At 45.1% G+C, this 26,481-nt stretch overlaps 1 protein-coding gene across 1 annotated transcript in view; it reads right to left on the bottom strand.

The window, feature by feature from the left end:
* Window positions 1-26,481, bottom strand: part of LOC115123880 (iron-sulfur clusters transporter ABCB7, mitochondrial-like) — a 96,232-nt gene that overhangs the window by 32,163 nt on the left and 37,588 nt on the right. Inside the window, exons 3-5 of the mRNA XM_065019009.1 lie at window positions 24,288-24,376; window positions 23,521-23,608; window positions 3,478-3,652 (exon numbers count right to left, since the gene is read on the bottom strand). Of these exons, the coding sequence (XP_064875081.1) occupies window positions 3,478-3,652; window positions 23,521-23,608; window positions 24,288-24,376 (352 nt within the window). The remainder of the gene's footprint in view (window positions 1-3,477; window positions 3,653-23,520; window positions 23,609-24,287; window positions 24,377-26,481) is intronic.

Raw genomic sequence — 26,481 nt, 5'->3', positions numbered from 1 at the left:
CAGACCATTCACCATCACCAGGTCTCCTACTGTCATAGAGCCTGTCAACAACAACAGGAAGTTAAGAGACAGAGAGAGCTGGAACAGCAGACCATTCACCATCACCAGGTCTCCTACTGTCATAGAGCCTGTCAACAACAACAGGAAGTTAAGAGAGAGAGAGCTGGAACAGCAGACCATTCACCATCACCAGGTCTCCTACTGTCATAGAGCCTGTCAACAACAACAGGAAGTTAAGAGGCAGAGAGAGCTGGAACAGCAGACCATTCACCATCACCAGGTCTCCTACTGTCATAGAGCCTGTCAACAACAACAGGAAGTTAAGAGGCAGAGAGAGCTGGAACAGCAGACCATTCACCATCACCAGGTCTCCTACTGTCATAGAGCCTGTCAACAACAACAGGAAGTTAAGAGACAGAGAGCTGGAACAGCAGACCATTCACCATCACCAGGTCTCCTACTGTCATAGAGCCTGTCAACAACAACAGGAAGTTAAGAGGCAGAGAGAGCTGGAACAGCAGACCATTCACCATCACCAGGTCTCCTACTGTCATAGAGCCTGTCAACAACAACAGGAAGTTAAGAGACAGAGAGCTGGAACAGCAGACCATTCACCATCACCAGGTCTCCTACTGTCATAGAGCCTGTCAACAACAACAGGAAGTTAAGAGGCAGAGAGAGCTGGAACAGCAGACCATTCACCATCACCAGGTCTCCTACTGTCATAGAGCCTGTCAACAACAACAGGAAGTTAAGAGGCAGAGAGAGCTGGAACAGCAGACCATTCACCATCACCAGGTCTCCTACTGTCATAGAGCCTGTCAACAACAACAGGAAGTTAAGAGGCAGAGAGAGCTGGAACAGCAGACCATTCACCATCACCAGGTCTCCTACTGTCATAGAGCCTGTCAACAACAACAGGAAGTTAAGAGACAGAGAGAACTGGAACAGCAGACCATTCACCATCACCAGGTCTCCTACTGTCATAGAGCCTGTCAACAACAACAGGAAGTTAAGAGGCAGAGAGAGCTGGAACAGCAGACCATTCACCATCACCAGGTCTCCTACTGTCATAGAGCCTGTCAACAACAACAGGAAGTTAAGAGGCAGAGAGAGCTGGAACAGCAGACCATTCACCATCACCAGGTCTCCTACTGTCATAGAGCCTGTCAACAACAACAGGAAGTTAAGAGGCAGAGAGAGCTGGAACAGCAGACCATTCACCATCACCAGGTCTCCTACTGTCATAGAGCCTGTCAACAACACACTGTCATCCACAACTGATTAAAGGAGGAATCTGCAGGAATGGAATGTTGATTTTGTAATGTCAATTGATTTGGAAAGGGTTCTCAACATTCTATTCCTGGACCCTCTCCTCACCTGTCATGATGCCCTTAAAAGGGTTATTTTTTTCATTATTTATTTTTGATTTTTTGACCTTTATTTAACAAGGCAAGTCAGTTAAGAACAAATTCTTATTTTCAATGACGGCCTAGGAACAGTGGGTTAACTGCCTGTTCAGGGGCAGAATGACATATTTGTACCTTGTCAGCTCAGGGGTTTGAACTTGCAAACGTTCGGTTACTAGTCCAACGCTCTAACCACTAGGCTACCCTGCCGCCCCGGGGTGAAGGGTTAGGGTGTAGGGGTTAAGGTTAGTTAGGGTGTAGGGGTAGTTAGGGTGTAGGGGTAGTTAATGTGTAGGGGTTAGCGTGTAGGGGTTAGGGTGTAGGGGTTAGTTAGGGTGAAGGGTTAGGGTTAGATAGGGTGTAGGGGTTAGGGTGTAGGGGATAGGGTTTATTTAAGGTGTAGGGGTTAGGTTGTAGGAGTTAGGGGTGTAAGGGTTAGGGTGTAGGGGTTAAGGTTAGTTAGGGTGTAGGGGTTAGATAGGGTGTAGGGGGTTAGGGTTTAGGGTGTAGGAGTTAGGGTTAGTTACGGTGTAGGGGTTGGTTAGGGTGTAGAGGTTAGATAGGGTGTAGGGGGTTAGGGTTTAGGGTGTAGGAGTTAGGGTTAGTTACGGTGTAGGGGTTAGTTAGGGTGTAGGGGTTAAGGTTAGTTAGGGTGTAGGGGTTAGGGTTAGTTAGGGTGTAGGGGTTAGTTAGGGTGTAGGGGTTAGGGTGTAGGAGTTAGGGTTAGTTACGGTGTAGGGGTTAGTTAGGGTGTAGGGGTTAAGGTTAGTTAGGGTGTAGGGGTTAGGGTTAGTTAGGGTGTAGGGGTTAGGGTTAGTTAGGGTGTAGGGGTTAAGGTTAGTTAGGGTGTAGGGGTTAGGGTTAGTTAGGGTGTAGGGGTTAAGGTTAGTTAGGGTGTAGGGATTAGGGTTAGTTAGGGTGTAGGGGCTAGTTAGGGTGTAGGGGTTCGTGTTAGTTAGGGTGTAGGGATTAGGGTTAGTTTGGGTTAGTTAGGGTGTAGGGGTTAGTGTTAGTTAGGGTGTAGGGGTTAGTTAGGGTGTAGGGGTTAGGGTGTAGGGGTTAGGATGTAGGGGTTAGTTAGGGTGTAGGGGGTTTAGTTAGGGTGTAGGGGTTAGGTTTAGTTAGGGTGTAGGGGTTAGGATGTAGGGGTTAGTTAGGGTGTAGGGGTTAGTTAGGGTGTAGGGGTTAGTTAGGTTGTAGGGGTTAGGTTTAGTTAGGGTGTAGGGGTTAGGGTTAGTTAGGGTGTAGGGGTTAGGTTTAGTTAGGGTGTAGGGGTTAGGTTTAGTTAGGGTGTAGGGGTTAGGGTTAGTTTGGGTGTAGGGGTTAGGATGTAGGGGTTAGTTAGGTTGTAGGGGTTAGGTTTAGTTAGGGTGTAGGGGTTAGTTAGGGTGTAGGGGTTAGTTAGGTTGTAGGGGTTAGGTTTAGTTAGGGTGTAGGGGTTAGGGTTGGTTAGGGTGTAGGGGTTAGGGTTAGTTAGGGTGTAGGGGTTAGGGTTAGTTAGGGTGTAGGGGTTAGGGTTAGTTAGGGTGTAGGGGTTAGGGTTAGTTTGGGTGTAGGGGTTAGGTTTAGGGTTAGTGGGTTAGTTAGGGTATAGGGGTTAGTTAGGGTGTAGGGATTAGGGTTAGTTTGGGTTAGTTAGGGTGTAGGGGTTAGTGTTAGTTAGGGTGTAGGGGTTAGTTAGGGTGTAGGGGTTAGGGTGTAGGGGCTAGTTAGGGTGTAGGGGCTAGTTAGGGTGTAGGGGTTAGTGTTAGTTAGGGTGTAGGGGTTAGTTAGGGTGTAGGGGTTAGGGTTAGTTAGGGTGTAGGGGTTAGGGTTAATTAGGGTGTAGGGGTTAGTTAGGGTGTAGGGATTCGTGTTAGTTAGGGTGTAGGGGCTAGTTAGGGTGTAGGGGCTAGTTAGGGTGTAGGGGTTCGTGTTAGTTAGGGTGTAGGGGTTAGGGTGCAGGGGCTAGGGTGTAGGGGCTAGTTAGGGTGTAGGGGTTCGGGTTAGTTAGGGTGTAGGGATTCGTGTTAGTTAGGGTGTAGGGGTTAGCGTGTAGGGGTTAGTTAGGGTGTAGGGGTAGACTGACCTGCCATGATCCCCTTGCTAGCTAGTACCATGATACCAGTGAGGCCCACACTAAAGATGACACTCTGTCCAAAGTTGAGCATGGCCAGGGTATAGGTGGTCTTCAGGGAGGAGGACTCGTAGCTCTTCAGATAACCATCATACTTCTCTGCTTCATACTTCTCATTGTTGAAATACTGGAACGGAGAGAGAGGGAGGTCAGGTGAGGTCAGGTAAGGTCAGGTGAGGTCAGGTAAGATCAGGTGAGGTCAGACAGTATCGTGTAGTAGAATACTGGAACAGAGAGAGAGGGAGGTAAGGTGAGGGTCAGGTGAGATCAGGTGAGGTCAGACCGTATCGTGTAGTAGAATACTGGAACAGAGAGAGAGGGAGGTAAGGTAAGATCGGGCAAGGAAAGGTCAGGTAAGGTCAAGTGAGGTCAGGTAAGGTGAGGTCAGGTGAGATCAGGTAAGGTCAGGTGAGATCAGGTAAGGTCAAGTGAGGTCAGGTAAGGTCAAGTGAGGTCAGGAAAGGTAAGGTTAGGTAAGGTCAGGTGGGGTCAGGTAAGGTGAGGTCAGGTGAGTTCAGGTAAGGCGAGGTCAGGTCAGGTGAGATCAGGTAAGGCGAGGTCAGGTAAGGCGAGGTCAGGTAAGGTGAGGTCAGGTCAGGTGAGGTCAGACAGTACTGTGTAATAGAGAATGAAGACAGACAGGTCAGGTAAGGTAAGGTCAGGTAAGGTGAGGTCAGACAGTACTGTGTAATAGAGAATGAAGACAGACAGGTCAGGTCAGGTAAGGTAAGGTCAGGTAAGGTGAGGTCAGACAGTACTGTGTAATAGAGAATGAAGACAGACAGGTCAGGTCAGGTCAGGTAAGGTCAGGTCAGTACTGTGTAATAGAGAATGAAGACAGACAGGTCAGGTCAGGTCAGGTCAGGTGAGGTCAGGTCAGTACTGTGTAATAGAGAATGAAGACAGACAGGTCAGGTCAGACAGTACTGTGTAATAGAGAATGAAGACAGACAGGTCAGGTCAGACAGTACTGTGTAATAGAGAATGAAGACAGACAGGTCAGGTCAGGTCAGACAGGTTGGGACCAACAGAGGGGCTAATGTTCCATTTGTCAGCAGTGGCTTGGCTGTCTAAATAATATACACAACATAATAATATACTGAACGAAAATATAAACACATGTAATAATTATTATTTTTATTTTTATTTATTTCACCTTTATTTAACCAGGTAGGCTAGTTGAGCACACCTTTATTTAACCAGGTAGGCTAGTTGAGAACACCTTTATTTAACCAGGTAGGCTAGTTGAGAACACCTTTATTTAACCAGGTAGGCTAGTTGAGAACACCTTTATTTAACCAGGTAGGCTAGTTGAGAACACCTTTATTTAACCAGGTAGGCTAGTTGAGAACACCTTTATTTAACCAGGTAGGCTAGTTGAGAACACCTTTATTTAACCAGGTAGGCCAGTTGAGAACACCTTTATTTAACCAGGTAGGCTAGTTGAGAACACCTTTATTTAACCAGGTAGGCTAGTTGAGAACACCTTTATTTAACCAGGTAGGCCAGTTGAGAACACCTTTATTTAACCAGGTAGGCCAGTTGAGAACACCTTTATTTAACCAGGTAGGCTAGTTGAGAACACCTTTATTTAACCAGGTAGGCTAGTTGAGAACACCTTTATTTAACCAGGTAGGCCAGTTGAGAACACCTTTATTTAACCAGGTAGGCTAGTTGAGAACACCTTTATTTAACCAGGTAGGCTAGTTGAGAACACCTTTATTTAACCAGGTAGGCTAGTTGAGAACACCTTTATTTAACCAGGTAGGCTAGTTGAGAACACCTTTATTTAACCAGGTAGGCTAGTTGAGAACACCTTTATTTAACCAGGTAGGCTAGTTGAGAACACCTTTATTTAACCAGGTAGGCTAGTTGAGAACACCTTTATTTAACCAGGTAGGCTAGTTGAGAACACCTTTATTTAACCAGGTAGGCTAGTTGAGAACACCTTTATTTAACCAGGTAGGCTAGTTGAGAACACCTTTATTTAACCAGGTAGGCTAGTTGAGAACACCTTTATTTAACCAGGTAGGCTAGTTGAGAACACCTTTATTTAACCAGGTAGGCTAGTTGAGAACACCTTTATTTAACCAGGTAGGCTAGTTGAGAACACCTTTATTTAACCAGGTAGGCTAGTTGAGAACAAGTTCTCATTTGCAACTGCGACCTGGCCAAGATAAAGCATAGCAGTGTGAACAGACAACAACACAGAGTTACACATGGAGTAAACAATTAACAAATCAATAACAGAGTAGAGAAAAAATAATAATATACTAAAATATAAATGCAACATGTAAATTGTTGGTCCCATGAGCTGAAATAAAAGATCCCAGAAATTTTCCAGGCGCACAAAAAGCAAATGTTGTGCACAAATTTGTTGACATCCCTGTTAGTGAGCATTTCTCTGTTGCCAAGATAATCCGTCCACCTTACAGGTGTGGCATATCAAGAAGCTGATTAAACAGCATGATCATTACACAGGTGCACCTTGTGCTGGGGACAATAAAAGGCCACTCTAAAATGTGCAGTTTTGTCACACAACACAATGCCACAGATGTCTCAAGTTTAAAGGGAGTGTACAATTGGCACGTTGACTGCAGGAATGTCCACCAGAGCTGTTGTCAGAGAATTCAATGTTAATATCCATAAACTGCCTCTAACATCGTTTTAGAGAATTTGTCAGGAGACCCAACAGGGCTCACAACCGCAGACCATGGGTAGCAAGCCCAGGAACACGACATCCGGCTTCTTCACCTGCGGTATCGTCTGAGACCAGACACCCGGACAGCTGATGAAACAGAGGAGTATTTCTGTCTGTGCTCTCCCAGGCCCATTGGTTCCAGTTCCATGGGTGGGCCTAAGCCCTCCCAGGCCCATTGGTTCCAGTTCCATGGGTGGGCCTAAGCCCTCCCAGGCCCATTGGTTCCAGTTCCATGGGTGGGCCTAAGCCCTCCCAGGCACGCCCAATTTTTCAGTTTTTGATTTGTTAAAAAAGTTTGAAATATCCAATAAATGTCGTTCCACTTCATGATTGTGTCCCACTTGTTGTTGATTCTTCACAAAAAAATACAGTTTTATATCTTTATGTTTGAAGCCTGAAATGTGGCAAAAGGTCGCAAAGTTCAAGGGGGCCGAATACTTTCGCAAGGCACTGTATATACACCTAATATACCCATATATATATATATATACACACCTAATATACCCATATATATATATATACACACCTAATATACCCATTACAATGAGAGGGGATTTTTTTCTTTCTTCTCCAAGATAATTTTATTTATTGCCTTTCCCCCCCCAAAAACAATATTGTCCAAAAGCCGGCTATTAACGCCTAACAGAAACCCTGGACAAGACATTTATCTAATTACATATTCACTCTAGACAAACTCAGCAACAAAAAAAAAAAACACCCTTTCACTGTCAACTGCGTTTATTTTCAGCAAACCTAACGTGTGTAAATATTTGTATGACCATAACAAGATCCAACAACTGAGACATAAACTGAGCAGGTTCCACAGGCATTTGTGACTAAGAAAAATTGAATAATGTGTCCCTGAACAAAGAGGGGGGGGGTCAAAATCAAAAGTAACAGTCAGTATCTGGTGTGGCCACCAGCTGCATTAAGTACTGCAGTGCATCTCCTCCTCACGGACTGCAACAGATTTGCCAGTTCTTGCTGTGAGATGTTACACCACTCTTCCACCAAGGCACCTGCAAGGTCCCATGGGAATGCAGCCCTCAAACAGACCACACAGACCAACACTAAAAACATCTCAATGCAGGGAAACAGGAAATAAAACAATGCAGGGAAACAGGACAGGAAAAAGAAAATCACAGTTTATTGGTCAAGTTTAGCCTGAGATTGCAGGTGTAGCAAAATGCTGGTGTTCCTAGCTCCAACAGAGTAATGCTGGTGTTCCTAGCTCCAACAGTGTAGTGCTGGTGTTCCTAGCTCCAACAGTAATGCTGGTGTTCCTAGCTCCAACAGTATAATGCTGGTGTTCCTAGCTCCAACAGAGTAATGCTGGTGTTCCTAGCTCCAACAGAGTAATGCTGGTGTTCCTAGCTCCAACAGTGTAGTGCTGGTGTTCCTAGCTCCAACAGTGTAATGATGGTGTTCCTAGCTCCAACAGTGTAATGATGGTGTTCCTAGCTCCAACAGAGTAATGCTGGTGTTCCTAGCTCCAACAGTGTAGTGCTGGTGTTCATAGCTCCAACAGTGTAGTGCTGGTGTTCCTAGCTCCAACAGAGTAATGCTGGTGTTCCTAGCTCCAACAGTGTAGTGCTGGTGTTCCTAGCTCCAACAGTGTAGTGCTGGTGTTCCTAGCTCCAACAGTATAATGCTGGTGTTCCTAGCTCCAACAGTAATGCTGGTATTCATAGCTCCAACAGTAGTGATGGTGTTCCTAGCTCCAACAGTAATGCTGGTGTTCATAGCTCCAACAGTAGTGATGGTGTTCCTAGCTCCAACAGTAATGCTGGTGTTCATAGCTCCAACAGAGTAATGCTGGTGTTCATAGCTCCAACAGTGTAGTGCTGGTGTTCCTAGCTCCAACAGTGTAGTGCTGGTGTTCCTAGCTCCAACAGTAATGATGGTGTTCCTAGCTCCAACAGTGTAGTGCTGGTGTTCCTAGCTCCAACAGTAATGCTGGTGTTTCTAGCTCCAACAGTAATGATGGTGTTCCTAGCTCCAACAGTGTAGTGCTGGTGTTCCTAGCTCCAACAGAGTAATGCTGGTGTTCCTAGCTCCAACAGTGTAGTGCTGGTGTTCCTAGCTCCAACAGTGTAGTGCTGGTGTTCCTAGCTCCAACAGTATAATGCTGGTGTTCCTAGCTCCAACAGTAATGCTGGTGTTCATAGCTCCAACAGTAGTGATGGTGTTCCTAGCTCCAACAGTGTAGTGCTGGTGTTCCTAGCTCCAACAGTAATGCTGGTGTTCATAGCTCCAACAGTAGTGATGGTGTTCCTAGCTCCAACAGTAATGCTGGTGTTCATAGCTCCAACAGTAGTGATGGTGTTCCTAGCTCCAACAGTAGTGCTGGTGTTCATAGCTCCAACAGTAGTGATGGTGTTCCTAGCTCCAACAGTAATGCTGGTGTTCATAGCTCCAACAGTAGTGATGGTGTTCCTAGCTCCAACAGTAATGCTGGTGTTCATAGCTCCAACAGTAGTGATGGTGTTCCTAGCTCCAACAGTAATGCTGGTGTTCATAGCTCCAACAGTAGTGATGGTGTTCCTAGCTCCAACAGTGCAGCAACATCTAACAATTCTCACACATCTAAAAGTAAGGAAAATAATTAAGAAATGCATATTAGGACGAGCAGTGTCTGAGTATGTATGTATATATGATGGGATGTATAGACACTATGGACAGTATATAGAATGTGTAGTATAGATACTATGGACAGTATATAGAATGTGTAGTATAGACACTATGGACAGTATATAGAATGTGTAGTATAGACACGATGGACAGTATATAGAATGTGTAGTATAGACACTATGGACAGTATATAGAATGTGTAGTATAGACACTATGGACAGTATATAGAATGTGTAGTATAGACACTATGGACAGTATATAGAATGTGTAGTATAGACACTATGGACAGTATATAGAATGTGTATGGACCAGACACTATGGACAGTATATAGAATGTGTAGTATAGACACACTATGGACAGTATATAGAATGTTTAGTATAGACACTATGGACAGTATATAGAATGTTTAGTATAGACACTATGGACAGTATATAGAATGTGTAGTATAGACACTATGGACAGTATATAGATATAGTGTGTGACAGTATATAGAATGTATATAGACACTATGGACAGTATATAGAATGTGTAGTATAGACACTATGGACAGTATATAGAATGTGTAGTATAGACACTATGGACAGTATATAGAATGTGTAGTATAGACACTATGGACAGTATATAGAATGTGTAGTATAGACACTATGGACAGTATATAGAATGTGTAGTATAGACACTATGGACAGTATATAGAATGTGTAGTATAGACACTATGGACAGTATATAGAATGTGTAGTATAGACACTATGGACAGTATATAGAATGTGTAGTATAGACACTATGGACAGTATATAGAATGTGTAGTATAGACACTATGGACAGTATATAGAATGTGTAGTATAGACACTATGGACAGTATATAGAATGTGTAGTATAGACACTATGGACAGTATATAGAATGTGTGTAGTATAGACACTATGGACAGTATATAGAATGTGTAGTATAGACACTATGGACCGTATATAGAATGTGTGGTATAGACACTATGGACAGTATATAGAATGTGTAGTATAGACACTATGGACAGTATATAGAATGTGTGTATAGACACTATGGACAGTATACCAGTAGTGTGTGTATAGACACTATGGACAGTATATAGAATGGTGTTCATAGACACTATGGACAGTATATAGAATGTGTAGTATAGACACTATGGACAGTATATAGAATGTGTAGTATAGACACTATGGACAGTATATAGAATGTTAGTATAGACACTATGGACAGTATATAGAATGTGTAGTATAGACACTATGGACGTATATGGAATGTGTAGTATAGACACTATGGACAGTATATAGAATGTGTAGTATAGACACTATGGACAGTATATAGAATGTGTAGTATAGACACTATGGACCGTATATAGAATGTGTATAGACACTATGGACAGTATATAGAATGTGTAGTATAGACACTATGGACCGTATATAGAATGTGTAGTATAGTATAGACACTATGGACAGTATATAGAATGTGTAGTATAGACACTATGGACAGTATATAGAATGTGTAGTATAGACACTATGGACAGTATATAGAATGTGTAGTATAGACACTATGGACAGTATATAGAATGTGTAGTATAGACACTATGGACAGTATATAGAATGTGTAGTATAGACACTATGGACAGTATATAGAATGTGTAGTATAGACACTATGGACAGTATATAGAATGTGTAGTATAGACACTATGGACAGTATATAGAATGTGTAGTATAGACACTATGGACAGTATATAGAATGTGTAGTATAGACACTATGGACAGTATATAGAATGTGTAGTATAGACACTATGGACAGTATATAGAATGTGTAGTATAGACACTATGGACAGTATATAGAATGTGTAGTATAGACACTATGGACAGTATATAGAATGTGTAGTATAGACACTATGGACAGTATATAGAATGTGTAGTATAGACACTATGGACAGTATATAGAATGTGTAGTATAGACACTATGGACCATATAGAATGTGTAGTATAGACACTATGGACAGTATATAGAATGTGTAGTATAGACACTATGGACAGTATATAGAATGTGTAGTATAGACACTATGGACCGTATATAGAATGTGTAGTATAGACACTATGGACAGTATATAGAATGTGTAGTATAGACACTATGGACCGTATATAGAATGTGTAGTATAGACACTATGGACAGTATATAGAATGTGTAGTATAGACACTATGGACAGTATATAGAATGTGTAGTATAGACTATGGACCGTATGGACAGTATATAGAATGTGTAGTATAGACACTATGGACAGTATATAGAATGTGTAGTATAGACACTATGGACAGTATATAGAATGTGTAGTATAGACACTATGGACAGTATATAGAATGTGTATTGTAATAAGTAGTATATAGAATATGCAGTATATATATATATAATACGTAGTATATCTGTATAATACATGGATAGAATAGTATATATACACACACAACAATTGTTGAATAGAATGGACTTGACTAGAATACAGTACAAATCACATTTTATTTGCCAAATACAACCTCACAGTGAAATGCTTACTTACAAGCCCTTAACAGCTTTAATAAGTTAAGAAAAAAGAAAGCGTTAAGTAAAAAGAAAAATTAAAATAAAAGTAACAAGCAATTAAGGAGCAGCAGTAAAATAACAATAGCGAGACTATTTACAGGGGGGGTACTGTTACAGAGTTAATGTGGAGACTATATACAGGGGGGTACTGTTACAGAGTCAATGTGGAGGCTATATACAGGGGGTACTGGTACAGAGTCAATGTGGAGGCTATATACAGGGGTACTGGTACAGAGTCAATGTGGAGGCTATATACAGGGGTACTGTTACAGAGTCAATGTGGAGGCTATATACAGGGGTACTGGTACAGAGTCAATGTGGAGGCTATATACAGGGGTACTGGTACAGAGTCAATGTGGAGGCTATATACAGGGGGTACTGTTACAGAGTCAATGGGAGGCTATATACAGGGGTACTGTTACAGAGTCAATGTGGAGGCTATATACAGGGGTACTGTTACAGAGTCAATGTGGAGGCTATATACAGGGGTACTGTTACAGAGTCAATGTGGAGGCTATATACAGGGGGTACTGTTACAGAGTCAATGTGGAGGCTATATACAGGGGTACTGTTACAGAGTCAATGTGGAGGCTATATACAGGGGTACTGTTACAGAGTCAATGTGGAGGCTATATACAGGGGTACTGTTACAGAGTCAATGTGGAGGCTATATACAGGGGTACTGTTACAGAGTCAATGTGGAGGCTATATACAGGGGTACTGTTACAGAGTCAATGTGGAGGCTATATACAGGGGGTACTGTTACAGAGTCAATGTGGAGGCTATATACAGGGGTACACAGAGTCAATGTGGAGGCTATATACAGGGGGTACCAGTACAGAGTCAATGTGGAGGCTATATACAGGGGTACCGGTACAGAGTCAATGTGGAGGCTATATACAGGGGTACTGGTACAGAGTCAATGTGGAGGCTATATACAGGGGTACTGTTACAGAGTCAATGTGGAGGCTATATACAGGGGGTACTGTTACAGAGTCAATGTGGAGGCTATATACAGGGGGTACTGTTACAGAGTCAATGTGGAGGCTATATACAGGGGGGGTACTGTTACAGAGTCAATGTGGAGGCTATATACAGGGGGGGTACTGTTACAGAGTCAATGTGGAGACTATATACAGGGGTACTGTTACAGAGTCAATGTGGAGACTATATACAGGGGGTACTGGTACAGAGTCAATGTGGAGGCTATATACAGGGGGTACTGTTACAGAGTCAATGTGGAGGCTATATACAGGGGGTACTGTTACAGAGTCAATGTGGAGACTATATACAGGGGGTACTGGTACAGAGTCAATGTGGAGGCTATATACAGGGGTACTGTTACAGAGTCAATGTGGAGACTATATACAGGGGGGTACTGTTACAGAGTCAATGTGGAGACTATTTACAGGGGGTACTGTTACAGAGTCAATGTGGAGACTATATACAGGGGGGTACTGTTACAGAGTCAATGTGGAGACTATTTACAGGGGGTACCAGTACAGGGTCAATGTGGAGGCTATATACAGGGGTACTGTTACAGAGTCAATGTGGAGGCTATATACAGGGGGTACTGTTACAGAGTCAATGTGGAGGCTATATACAGGGGACTGTTACAGAGTCAATGTGGAGGCTATATACAGGGGTACTGTTACAGAGTCAATGTGGAGACTATATACAGGGGGTACTGTTACAGAGTCAATGTGGAGGCTATATACAGGGGTACTGTTACAGAGTCAATGTGGAGGCTATATACAGGGGTACTGTTACAGAGTCAATGTGGAGGCTATATACAGGGGTACCGGTACAGAGTCAATGTGGAGGCTATATACAGGGGGGTACTGTTACAGAGTCAATGTGGAGGCTATATACAGGGGTACTGTTACAGAGTCAATGTGGAGGCTATATACAGGGGTACTGTTACAGAGTCAATGTGGAGGCTATATACAGGGGGGTACTGTTACAGAGTCAATGTGGAGGCTATATACAGGGGTACTGTTACAGAGTCAATGTGGAGGCTATATACAGGGGGGTACTGTTACAGAGTCAATGTGGACTATATATACAGGGGGGTACTGTTACAGAGTCAATGTGGAGGCTATATACAGGGGGGTACTGTTACAGAGTCAATGTGGAGGCTATATACAGGGGTACTGTTACAGAGTCAATGTGGAGACTATTTTACAGGGGGGTACTGTTACAGAGTCAATGTGGAGACTATTTACAGGGGGTACTGTTACAGAGTCAATGTGGAGGCTATATACAGGGGTACTGGTACAGAGTCAATGTGGAGGCTATATACAGGGGGGTACTGTTACAGAGTCAATGTGGAGGCTATATACAGGGGGGGTACTGTTACAGAGTCAATGTGGAGACTATATACAGGGGGTACTGGTACAGAGTCTATGTGGAGGCTATATACAGGGGTACTGTTACAGAGTCAATGTGGAGACTATATACAGGGGTACTGTTACAGAGTCAATGTGGAGACTATTTACAGAATACTGTTACAGAGTCAATGTGGAGACTATATACAGGGGGGTACTGTTACAGAGTCAATGTGGAGACTATTTACAGGGGTACCAGTACAGGGTCAATGTGGAGGCTATATACAGGGGTACTGTTACAGAGTCAATGTGGAGGCTATATACAGGGGGTACTGTTACAGAGTCAATGTGGAGGCTATATACAGGGGTACTGTTACAGAGTCAATGTGGAGGCTATATACAGGGGTACTGTTACAGAGTCAATGTGGAGACTATATACAGGGGTACTGTTACAGAGTCAATGTGGAGGCTATATACAGGGGTACTGTTACAGAGTCAATGTGGAGGCTATATACAGGGGTACTGTTACAGAGTCAATGTGGAGGCTATATACAGGGGTACCGGTACAGAGTCAATGTGGAGGCTATATACAGGGGGTACTGTTACAGAGTCAATGTGGAGGCTATATACAGGGGTACTGTTACAGAGTCAATGTGGAGGCTATATACAGAATACTGTTACAGAGTCAATGTGGAGGCTATATACAGGGGGGTACTGTTACAGAGTCAATGTGGAGGCTATATACAGGGGTACTGTTACAGAGTCAATGTGGAGGCTATATACAGGGGGGTACTGTTACAGAGTCAATGTGGAGGCTATATACAGGGGGGTACTGTTACAGAGTCAATGTGGAGGCTATATACAGGGGGGTACTGTTACAGAGTCAATGTGGAGGCTATATACAGGGGGTACTGTTACAGAGTCAATGTGGAGACTATTTACAGGGGGGTACTGTTACAGAGTCAATGTGGAGACTATTTACAGGGGGTACTGTTACAGAGTCAATGTGGAGCTATATACAGGGGTACTGTTACAGAGTCAATGTGGAGGCTATATACAGAAGTACTGTTACAGAGTCAATGTGGAGGCTATATACAGGGGGGTACTGTTACAGAGTCAATGTGGAGGCTATATTACTGTTACAGAGTCAATGTGGAGGCTATATACAGGGGGTACTGTTACAGAGTCAATGTGGAGGCTATATACAGGGTATTACGGTACAGAGTCAATGTGGAGGCTATATACAGGGTGTTACGGTACAGAGTCAATGTGGAGGCTATATACAGGGGTACTGTTACAGAGTCAATGTGGAGGCTATATACAGGGGGTACTGTTACAGAGTCAATGTGGAGGCTATATACAGGGGTACTGTTACAGAGTCAATGTGGAGGCTATATACAGGGGTACTGTTACAGAGTCAATGTGGAGGCTATATACAGGGGGTACTGTTACAGAGTCAATGTGGAGGCTATATACAGGGGGTACTGTTACAGAGTCAATGTGGAGACTATTTACAGGGGGTACTGTTACAGAGTCAATGTGGAGACTATTTACAGGGGGTACTGTTACAGAGTCAATGTGGAGACTATTTACAGGGGGGGTACTGTTACAGAGTCAATGTGGAGGCTATTTACAGGGGGGGTACTGTTACAGAGTCAATGTGGAGGCTATATACAGGGGGTACTGTTACAGAGTCAATGTGGAGGCTATATACAGGGGGGGTACTGTTACAGAGTCAATGTGGAGGCTATATACAGGGGGTACTGTTACAGAGTCAATGTGGAGGCTATATACAGGGGGTACTGTTACAGAGTCAATGTGGAGGCTATATACAGGGGGTACTGTTACAGAGTCAATGTGGAGGCTATATACAGGGGTACTGTTACAGAGTCAATGTGGAGACTATTTACAGGGGGGGTACTGTTACAGAGTCAATGTGGAGGCTATATACAGGGGGTACTGTTACAGAGTCAATGTGGAGACTATTTACAGGGGGGGTACTGTTACAGAGTCAATGTGGAGGCTATATACAGGGGGTACTGTTACAGAGTCAATGTGGAGGCTATATACAGGGGGTACTGTTACAGAGTCAATGTGCGGGGGCACCGGTTAGTCGAGGTAATTGAGGTAATATGTACATAGGTAGAGTTAAAGTGACTATACATAGATAATAACAGAGAGTAGCAGCAGCGTAAAAGAGGGGTCTGGGGAGCCGTTTGATCAGCTGTTCAGGAGTCTTATGGCTTGGAGGGTAAGAAGCTGTTCAGGAGTCTTATGGCTTGGAGGGTAGAAGCTGTTTAGGAGTCTTATGGCTTGGAGGGTAAGAAGCTGTTTAGGAGTCTTATGGCTTGGAGGGTAAGAAGCTGTTTAGGAGTCTTATGGCTTGGAGGGTAGAAGCTGTTTAGGAGTCTTATGGCTTGGAGGGTAGAAGCTGTTCAGGAGTCTTATGGCTTGGAGGGTAGAAGCTGTTTAGGAGTCTTATGGCTTGGAGGGTAAGAAGCTGTTCAGGAGTCTTATGGCTTGGGGGTAGAAGCTGTTTAGAAGCCTCTTGGACCTCGACTTGGCGCTCCGGTAGCGTTTTCCGTTAACACTATGACTAGGGTGGCTGGAGTCTTTGACCATTTTTAGGGCCTTCCTCTGACACCGCCTGGTATAGAGGTCCCGGAAGGCAGGACGCTTGGCCCCAGTGATGTACTGGGCCGTACTCACTACCCTCTGTAGAGCCTTGGGGTCGGAGGCCGAGCAGTTGCCAAACCAGACAGGATGCTCTCGATGGAGTCCACGATCAGCTCCTTCATTTTGTTGACGTTGAGGGAGAGGTTGTTTTCCTGACATCACTCCAACAGGGCCCTCACCTCCTCTCTGTAGGCTGTCTCATCATCGTTGGTAATCAGTCCTACTACTGCCGTGTCGTCTGTAAACTTGATGATTGAGTTGGAGGTGTGAGTGGCCACGCAGTCATGGGTGAACAGGGAGTACAGGAGGGGGCTGAGCACGCAGGATCAGCGAAGGTGTTGTTTCCTACCTTCACCACCTGGGGGCGGCCCGTCAGGAAGTCAAGGACCCAGTTGCACAGGGCGGGGTCGAGACCCAGGGCCTCCAGCACAATGATGAGCTTGGAGGGTACTATGGTGTTGAATGCTGAGCTGTAGTCAATGAATAGCATTCTCACATAGGTATTCCTCTTGTCCAGATGGGTCAGGGCAGTGTGCAGTGTGGTGGCGATTGCATCGTCTGTTGATCTATAGGGATGCAAGTTGAAGTGGGTCTAGGGTGTCAGGTAAGGTGGAGGTGATATGATCCTTAACTAGCCTCTCAAAGCACTTCATGATGACAGAAGTGAGTGCTATGGGGTGATAATCATTTAGTTCAGATAGCTTTGCTTTCTGGGAACAGGAACAATGGTGGACATCTTGAAGCATGTGGGGACAGCAGACTGGGATAGGGATTGATTGAATATGTCCGTAAACATACCAGCCAGCTGGTCTGCGCATGCTCTGAGGACGTGGTTAGGGATGCCGTCTGGGCCGTCAGCCTTGCGAGGGTTAACACTCTTAAATGTCTCACTCATTTCGGAGAAGGAGAGCCCACAGTTCCCGGGAGCGTCGGTGGCGCTGTGTTATCCTCAAAGCTTGTCTGCGACGTGGCTGGTTTTCCCTTTGTAATCCGTGATGTCCTGTAGACTCTGCCACTTACGTCTCGTGTCTGAGCCAATGAATTGCGACTCCACTATGTCTCTGTCCTGACGTTTTGCCTGTTTGATTGCCTTACGGAGAGAATATTTACACCGTTTGTATTCGACCATATTCCCAGTCACCTTGTTGTGGTTAAAAGGATATATACAGGAGGTACCGGTACTGAGTCAATGTAACTTGTAAAGTGACTACGCATAAATAAACATCAAATAGCAGCAGTGTAAACGTTTTCTACTGTTGTACCTGGTGAAAAAGACATAACGATTTGAGTGTAAAACCCATCAGGGGCAAATCTGGTGTCTTCAGATTATGTAACAGAAAATACACACGACAGAATATGGAAAATGAGCAGAGCACATCTTCAAGACCCAAAATGTGTTAAATACATTAATGATGTTTTTTAGTTTTTTTACGTTTAATATTACAAATGTAGACAGAGGACATAGAAAAGCAGACCCACAATATAATCTGGGATGCCTTAATGGCGCACATCTCATACTCTGAGTTTGAAATCTGAGTTTGAAATTTTTTTAAAGGAAAAAAAAAAAAAATCACCATTTTAGAAAAAGCACATAAAACATATTTACAAGAAAGAAAATAATATTTCTGAACCGAAGCAGGAATACGATCTTTTCCTTTCGGAGAGAGCCAACAACTTCAGGACGCATGGCTCTCGACCTTCACCTCTCCCGAGTCCATATGGGAGTTGCAGCGACAAGACAAGGTTGTAACTACTAATTGGATACCACGAAATTGTGGAATTTATCTTTAAAAAAATTTAATTAAATTAAAACACCAGGATTGGACGGCTTTCCCATTGAATATATTTATATTTTTTTTTTCAAAGGACAAATTAGCCCCCCCCCCCCCCCCCCCATTTACACAAATGACAACACGTCACGCAATTCAGAGCTTCCTAGATCCATGTGTCAAATAATTATTTCACTTCTATTAAAACCAGGAAGATCTGGAGATTCCCCGGCCGATTATAGACCTATAAGTTGAATCAATCTTGACAAATAAATAACAAAGCTTAGCCCACCAAAAAAAAAAACGTTTAAAGTATACTCGCTAATAACAGACTTTATATGGGGTAATAAAACCTTTCTTTTTAGTCTGAGTTTGATGTCTTCCTGACTTGGAATTGCATCAACTCACCACTCAAGGCTTTTATTTGCACTAAAGAGGAACAATGGTACATAGAGGTGCATGCTCATCCCCAGAGTCTTTTCACAATGCAATGCACACTGCCCTTACCCACCTGGACTAAATAAATGCATGTGTGAGAATGATGTTCATCGACTACAGCTCGGCCTTCAACACCATAATGTCCTTTAAGTTAATTACAAAGCTCACAGCCCTGGGTCTGTAAAAACTGGGTCCTGGACTTCCTGACGGGCCGCCTCCAGGTGGTGAAGGTAGGCAACATTACCTCCTAAACACCAGGGTGCGTCCTCAGTCCCCTCCTGTACTCCCTCCAGGACACCATTAGGTGCCGACTGCCTGCCCACCAGGACACCATTAGGTGCCGACTGCCTTCCCACCAGGACACCATTAGGTGCCGACTGCTTTCCCACCAGGACACCATTAGGTGCCGACTGCCTGCCCACCAGGACACCATTAGGTGCCGACTGCCTGCCAACAGGGACACCATTAGGTGCCGACTGCCTGCCCACCAGGACACCATCACTACTCTGGACGGCTCTGACTTAGAATACGTGGACAACTACAAATACTTAGGTGTCTGGTTAGACTGTAAACTCTCCTTCCAGACCCATATCAAACATCTCCAATCCAAAGTTAAATCTAGAATTGGCTTCCTATTTCGCAACAAAGCATCCTTCACTCATGCTGCAAAACATACCCTTGTAAAATTGACCATCCTACCAATCCTCGACTTTGGCGATGTCATTTACAAAATAGCCTCCAATACCCTACTCAACAAATTGGATGCAGTCTATCACAGTGCTATCCGTTTTGTCACCAAAGCCCCATATACTACCCACCATTGCGACCTGTACGCTCTCGTTGGCTGGCCCTCGCTTCATACTCGTCGCCAAACCCACTGGCTCCATGTCATCTACAAGACCCTGCTAGGTAAAGTCCCCCCTTATCTCAGCTCGCTGGTCACCATAGCATCTCCCACCTGTAGCACACGCTCCAGCAGGTATATCTCTCTAGTCACCCCCAAAACCAATTCTTTCTTTGGCCGCCTCTCCTTCCAGTTCTCTGCTGCCAATGACTGGAACGAACTACAAAAATCTCTTAAACTGGAAACACTTATCTCCCTCACTAGCTTTAAGCACCAACTGTCAGAGCATCTTACAGATTACTGCACCTGAACATAGCCCACCTATAATTTAGCCCAAACAACTACCTCTTTCCCAACTGTATTTAATTTATTTATTTATTTTGCTCCTTTGCACCCCATTATATTTATTTATACTTTGCACATTCTTCCATTGCAAAACTACCAGTCCAGTGTTTTACTTGATATATTGTATTTACTTTGCCACCATGGCCTTTTTTGCCTTTACCTCCCTTCTCACCTCATTTGCTCACATCGTATATAGACTTGTTTATACTGTATTATTGACTGTATGTTTGTTTTACTCCATGTGTAACTCTGTGTCGTTGTATGTGTCGAACTGCTTTGCTTTATCTTGGCCAGGTCGCAATTGTAAATGAGAACTTGTTCTCAACTTGCCTACCTGGTTAAATAAAGGTGTTCTCAACTAGCCTACCTGGTTAAATAAAGGTGTTCTCAACTAGCCTACCTGGTTAAATAAAGGTGTTCTCAACTAGCCTACCTGGTTAAATAAAGGTGTTCTCAACTAGCCTACCTGGTTAAATAAAGGTGAAATAAATAAAATAAAAAAATTGGTTGTGACTATTAAACACTGTGATAACACCTGTACATGTGCTGGAGAAAGGGGTTCTCAATGTCTGGGTAGGGGGTTAAATAAAGATGTCTGGGTAGGGGGGGTATTGCCTATGTCTGGGTAAATAAAGATGTCTGGGTAGCCTACCTGATGTCTGGGTAGGGGGGTATTCAATGTCTGGGTAAATAAGATGTCTGGGTAACTAGCGGATGTCTGGTTAAATAAAGGTGTCTGGGTAGGGGGTAGCCTATGTCTGGTTAAATAAAGGATGTCTGGGTAACTAGCCTATGTCTGGTTAAATAAAGTGGATGTCTGGTAGGGGGTATTGTGGATGTCTGGGGGGGTATTGCAGATGTCTGGGTAGTTCTCAGATGTCTGGGTAGGGGGTTATTGTGGATGTCTGGGTAGGGGGTTATTGCAGATGTCTGGGTAGGGGGTATTGTGGATGTCTGGGTAGGGGGGTATTGTGGATGTCTGGGGGTAAATTGTGGATGTCTGGGGGGGGGGTATTGTGGATGTCTGGGCTGGGGGGGGTAAATAAAGGTGTCTGGGTAGGGGGGTAACTGTGGATGTCTGGGGGGGCAATAAAGGATGTCTCAACTTGCAGATGTCTGGTTAAATAAAGGTGTTCTCATGTCTGGGTAGGGGGTTAAATAAAGGATGTCTGGGCAACTTGTGGATGTCTGGTTAAATAAAGGTGTTGCAGATGTCTGGTTAAATAAAGGTGTCTCAACTAGCCTATGTCTGGTTAGGGGGTATTGTGTGTCTGGGCAACTAGCCTATGTCTGGGCAAATAAAGTGTGTCTGGGCAACTGATGTCTACCAGGGGGTATTGTGGATGTCTGGGCGGGGGGGTCAACTGGATGTCTGGGCTGGGGGTAAATAAAGGTGTTCTCAACTCTGGGCGGGGGGTATTGTGGATGTCTGGGCGGGGGGGTAGCCTATGTCTGGGCAGGGGATAAAGTGTGTCTGGGTAGGGGGGGTACCTGGATGTCTGGGGGTAATAAAGGTGTCTGGGGGGTATTGCAGATGTCTGGGTAGGGGGTAAAGGTGTCTGGGTAGGGGGTATTGCCTGTCCTGGTTAAATAGGGGTGTTGTGGATGTCTGGGCTGGTTAAATAAAGGTGTGTCTGGGTAGGGGGTACCTGGGTAAAGGTGTTCTCAACTGGCCTACCTGGTTAAATAAAGGATGTCTGGGCAACTAGCAGATGTCTGGGTAAATAAAGGTGTCTGGGCAGGGGGGGTATTGCGGATGTCTGGTTAAATAAAGTGGATGTCTGGGCTACCTGGTTGTCTGGGCGGGGGGGGTATTGTGGATGTCTGGGCGGGGGTACCTCTGGGCAGGGGAGGGGGCATTGTGGATGTCTGGGCTGGGGGAGGGGGTACCTGGTTAAATAATGTCTGGGCAGGGGAGGGGGTGTTCTCAATGTCTGGGCTGGGAAATATTGTGGATGTCTGGGCAGGGGGGTACCTGGATGTAAAGGGGGTGTTGTGGATGTCTGGCCGGGGGGGTACCTGGTGTCTGGGCGGGGGGGTAAAGATGTCTGGGCGGGGGGGTATTGTGGATGTCTGGTTAAATAAAGGATGTCTGGGCAGGGAGGGGTATGTCTGGGTAAATAAAGGTGGATGTCTGGGGGGGTAATTGCCTATGTCTGGTTAAATAAAGGATGTCTGGGTAACTATTGCCTATGTCTGGGTAGGGGGGGTAAAGATGTCTCTCAACTAGGGGGGGTATTGTGGATGTCTGGGCGGGGGGAGGGGGTATAGCAGATGTCTGGGTAGGGGGGTAAAGGATGTCTGGGCAGGGGGTATTGCACTGATGTCTGGGCAGGGGGTATTGTAGCATATTGGTCTGGGCGGGGGGTATTGTGGATGTCTGGGCGGGGGTATTGCGATGTCTGGGCAGGGGAGGGGGTATTGTGATGTCTGGGCGGGGGGGAGGGGGTATTGTGGATGTCTGGGCAGGGGGGGGGTATTGTGGATGTCTGGGCAGGGGAGGGGGTATTGTGATGTCTGGGCAGGGGGGGTATTGCAGATGTCTGGGCAGGGGGTATTGTGATGTCTGGGGGGGGGGGGTATTGTGGATGTCTGGGCGGGGGGGGTATTGTGATGTCTGGGCGGGGGGTATTGTGGATGTCTGGGCGGGGGGCGGATGTCTGGGCAGGGGAGGGGGTATTGTGGATGTCTGGGCAGGGGGGGGTATTGTGGATGTCTGGGCAGGGGGGGGTATTGTGGATGTCTGGGCAGGGGGTATTGTAGATGTCTGGGCAGGGGGTATTGCGGATGTCTGGGCAGGGGGGATATTGCAGATGTCTGGGCAGGGGAGGATATTGCAGATGTCTGGGCAGGGGGGATATTGCAGATGTCTGGGCAGGGGAGGATATTGCAGATGTCTGGGCAGGGGGGGGGGTATTGTGGATGTCTGGGCAGGGGGGATATTGGATGTCTGGGCAGGGGGTATTGTGGATGTCTGGGCAGGGGGGGGGATGTCTGGGCAGGGGATGTTGCAGATGTCTGGGCAGGGGGGATATTGTGGATGTCTGGGCAGGGGGGATATTGCAGATGTCTGGGCAGGGGGGATATTGCAGATGTCTGGGCAGGGGGGATATTGGATGTCTGGGCAGGGGGGATATTGCAGATGTCTGGGCAGGGGGGATATTGCAGATGTCTGGGCAGATGTCTGGGCAGGGGAGGATATTGCAGATGTCTGGGCAGGGGGATATTGCAGATGTCTGGGCAGGGGGGATATTGCAGATGTCTGGGCAGGGGGGATATTGCAGATGTCTGGGGGGGGATATTGCAGATGTCTGGGCAGGGGGATATTGCAGATGTCTGGGCAGGGGGTATTGCAGATGTCTGGGCAGGGGGATTTGGGGGGATATTGCAGATGTCTGGGCAGGGGGGCAGGATATTGCAGATGTCTGGGCAGGGGGAGGATATTGCAGATGTCTGGGCAGGGGGGATATTGCAGATGTCTGGGCAGGGGGATATTGCAGATGTCTGGGCAGGGGGATATTGCAGATGTCTGGGCAGGGGGGGATATTGCAGATGTCTGGGCAGGGGGGTGGATTAATTCCTCCAAATAACATGAATATCTATCCATGTCACTGAGCAGCAGGCGATTTAGGCGGAGAAGAAAGGTGGAGAAGGAGAGGTGGAGAAGGAGCGGTCTCACCTTAACGGTCTCATAGTTGAGTAAAGAGTCAATAGCAGCGTTTCCTGCCTCGTTGTCTGCCTTGTTCATCTCTATCCTGAACCGAGTCCTAGAGAACAAGATGGACGACAAGGGTTACACAGCTGGGAAGAATTCACAGGACAAGGTCACTTCAGCTTTTCTAAACTGCTAGCTATAGCTAGGCCAACCACATTCAGAGCATTCGGTATGTATTCAGACCCCTTTTCCATTTATTTACGTTACAGCCTTTTTTCCTCATCAATGTTGAAACGCCCCAAAACACAACACCCCATGACGTCAAAGCAAAAGTTTAGATTTTTTTTTAGAAAATGTATAAAAATATAAAAATAAACTGAAATATTACATTTACAGTATCAGTCAGAAGTTTGGCCACACCTAATCCTTAAAGGGTTTTTTCTTTATTTTTACTATTTTCTACATTGTAGAATAATAGTGAAGACATCAACACTATGAAATAACACATATGGAATCATGTAGTAACCAAAAAAAGTTGTTAAAACAAATGAAAATATAATTTCAGATTTTTCAAAGTAGCATTCTCTCAACCAGCTTCACCTGGAAGGTTTTTCCAACCGTCTTGAAATCCTCATCTAATTTGGAATAAGGCTGCAACATATCAAAATGTGGAAAAAGTCAATGGGTCTGAATGCTTTCTGAAGGCACTGCATTTACCTAGTACAATGAACACCAAACGGTTAGCTACGGTGAAGGACATCTGTCAACAACAACAACCTAGTGGACAGTACCTCCACTGTGTGACAGCAATGGTGAAGGCGGTATACGCTCCCAGAGTACCCAGAGTCACCGCAGCAAATTCCACCCCGCATTTATAATACTGAGGAGAGAGAGAGACATTTTAATATTGTAGAAAAGAGGGAAACATAATGCTGAGTAAAGAGGGAGAAAGACATCAAACTGGGAGGTGGATGAAGACATTACCAAGCTATCATTACAACGTATGACTATAGCTAGAACAGAGCAGAACATCAGGAGAAAAACAAGACGAGCCATTAGTCTCACCAGGTAGAGAACACTATTAGAATATAAAGACATTACACCAAGCTAGAACATCAGGAGAAAAACAAGACGAGCCATTAGTCTCACCAGGTAGAGAACACTATTAGAATATAAAGACATTACACCAAGCTAGAACATCAGGAGAAAAACAAGACGAGCCATTAGTCTCACCAGGTAGAGAACACTATTAGAATATAAAGACATTACCAAGCTAGAACATCAGGAGAAAAACAAGACGAGCCATTAGTCTCACCAGGTAGAGAACACTATTAGAATATAAAGACATTACCAAGCTAGAACATCAGGAGAAAAACAAGACGAGCCATTAGTCTCACCAGGTAGAGAACACTATTAGAATATAAAGACATTACCAAGCTAGAACATCAGGAGAAAAACAAGACGAGCCATTAGTCTCACCAGGTAGAGAACACTATTAGAATATAAAGACATTACCAAGCTAGAACATCAGGAGAAAAACAAGACGAGCCATTAGTCTCACCAGGTAGAGAACACTATTAGAATATAAAGACTCCAGCCACCTAACCCATAGACTGTTCACTCTGCTCCCTAAACTGTGGATTTGTACAAACTGTCAGAATCAGTGTCAGTTAAGCTCATCTGTGTGCTCGTCGTCCTCACCAGGATCTTGACCCGACTGCAGTTCGGCGTCGTGACAGACTTCCTAACCGACTGTACCGGGCAGATGGCAGACCACATGTCTGGCGTAGTGTGGGCAAGCGGTTTGCTGATATCAACTTTGAACAGACGAGATCCTGAGGCGGCCCCATGTAGCAAAGATCTGTACACAATTCCTGGAAGATAAAACTGTTGGACAAGCAGGTGTCCACGTTCCAGTTCCCGGCAATGTCCAACAACACACAGCCATCGAAGAGGAATGGGACAACATACCACAATCCACAGCCTGATCAACTCTACGTCATACGACAATGGGCCTGAGGATCTTGTCACGGTGTCTCTGTGCATTCAAACTGTCATGGATAAAATGGCGGTGTGTGAATCACGCTTCATCATCTGGCATTCTGACGGACAAATCTGGGTTTGGCGGATGCCAGAAGAACGCTACCTGCCGCAATGCATCGTGCCAACTGTAAAGTTTGGTGGAGGAGGAATAATGGTCTGGGGATGTTTTTCCATGGATGGGACTAGGCCCCTTAGTCCCAGTGAAGGAACATCTTAAACACAACAGCATACAATAACATTCTAGACGATTCTGTGCTTCCAACTTTGCGGCAACAGTTTGGGGGGGCCTTTTTATGTTTCAGCATGACAATACCACCGTGCACAAAGAGGTCCATACAGAAATAGTTTGTCTAGATTGGTGTGGAAGAACTTGACTTGGCTGCACAGAACCCTGACCTCAACCCCAATTAACACCTTTGGGATGAATTGGAACTCCGAATGCGAGCCAGGCCTAATCACCCCCAACATCAGTGCCCCGACCTCACTAATGGTCTCGTGGCTGAACGGAAGCAAGTCTCTGCATCAATGTTCCAACATCTAGTAAAAAGTATTCCCAGAAGAGTGGAGGCTGTTACAGCTGCAAAGGGGGACCAACTCCATATTAATGCCCATGATTTAGGAATAAGATGTTGGACAAGCAGGTGTCCACATACTTTTGGTCATGTGGTGGACTTCCATAGAAATGTTTACCTGGTACCTGGGGACCTTCAGATGAGTCTTGTGAGGCCTGTGGGCATCCTAGATCAAAACCACGCCAGTGTAGCCCAAACTGTTCAGACAGAAGTTGGCAGATCAGCTGTACCGACTTCAGACGAGGCCCAAGACGCTTGTGGTGGGGTTGTAGAACAAAACGGAGAACACCATCGTGTTCCTGAGAGTCACCCAAACCACTCGGACTCCAGAGACGTGAGAAGACGTGATTTGGGGATAATCTGACAACCC

This window comes from Oncorhynchus nerka, linkage group LG5, assembly GCF_034236695.1.
Source record: "Oncorhynchus nerka isolate Pitt River linkage group LG5, Oner_Uvic_2.0, whole genome shotgun sequence".
In the NCBI taxonomy this organism is placed as follows: Eukaryota; Metazoa; Chordata; class Actinopteri; order Salmoniformes; family Salmonidae; genus Oncorhynchus; species Oncorhynchus nerka.
Note: the sequence above shows the minus strand (reverse complement) of the source record. Positions and strands in the feature narration are given on the sequence as shown.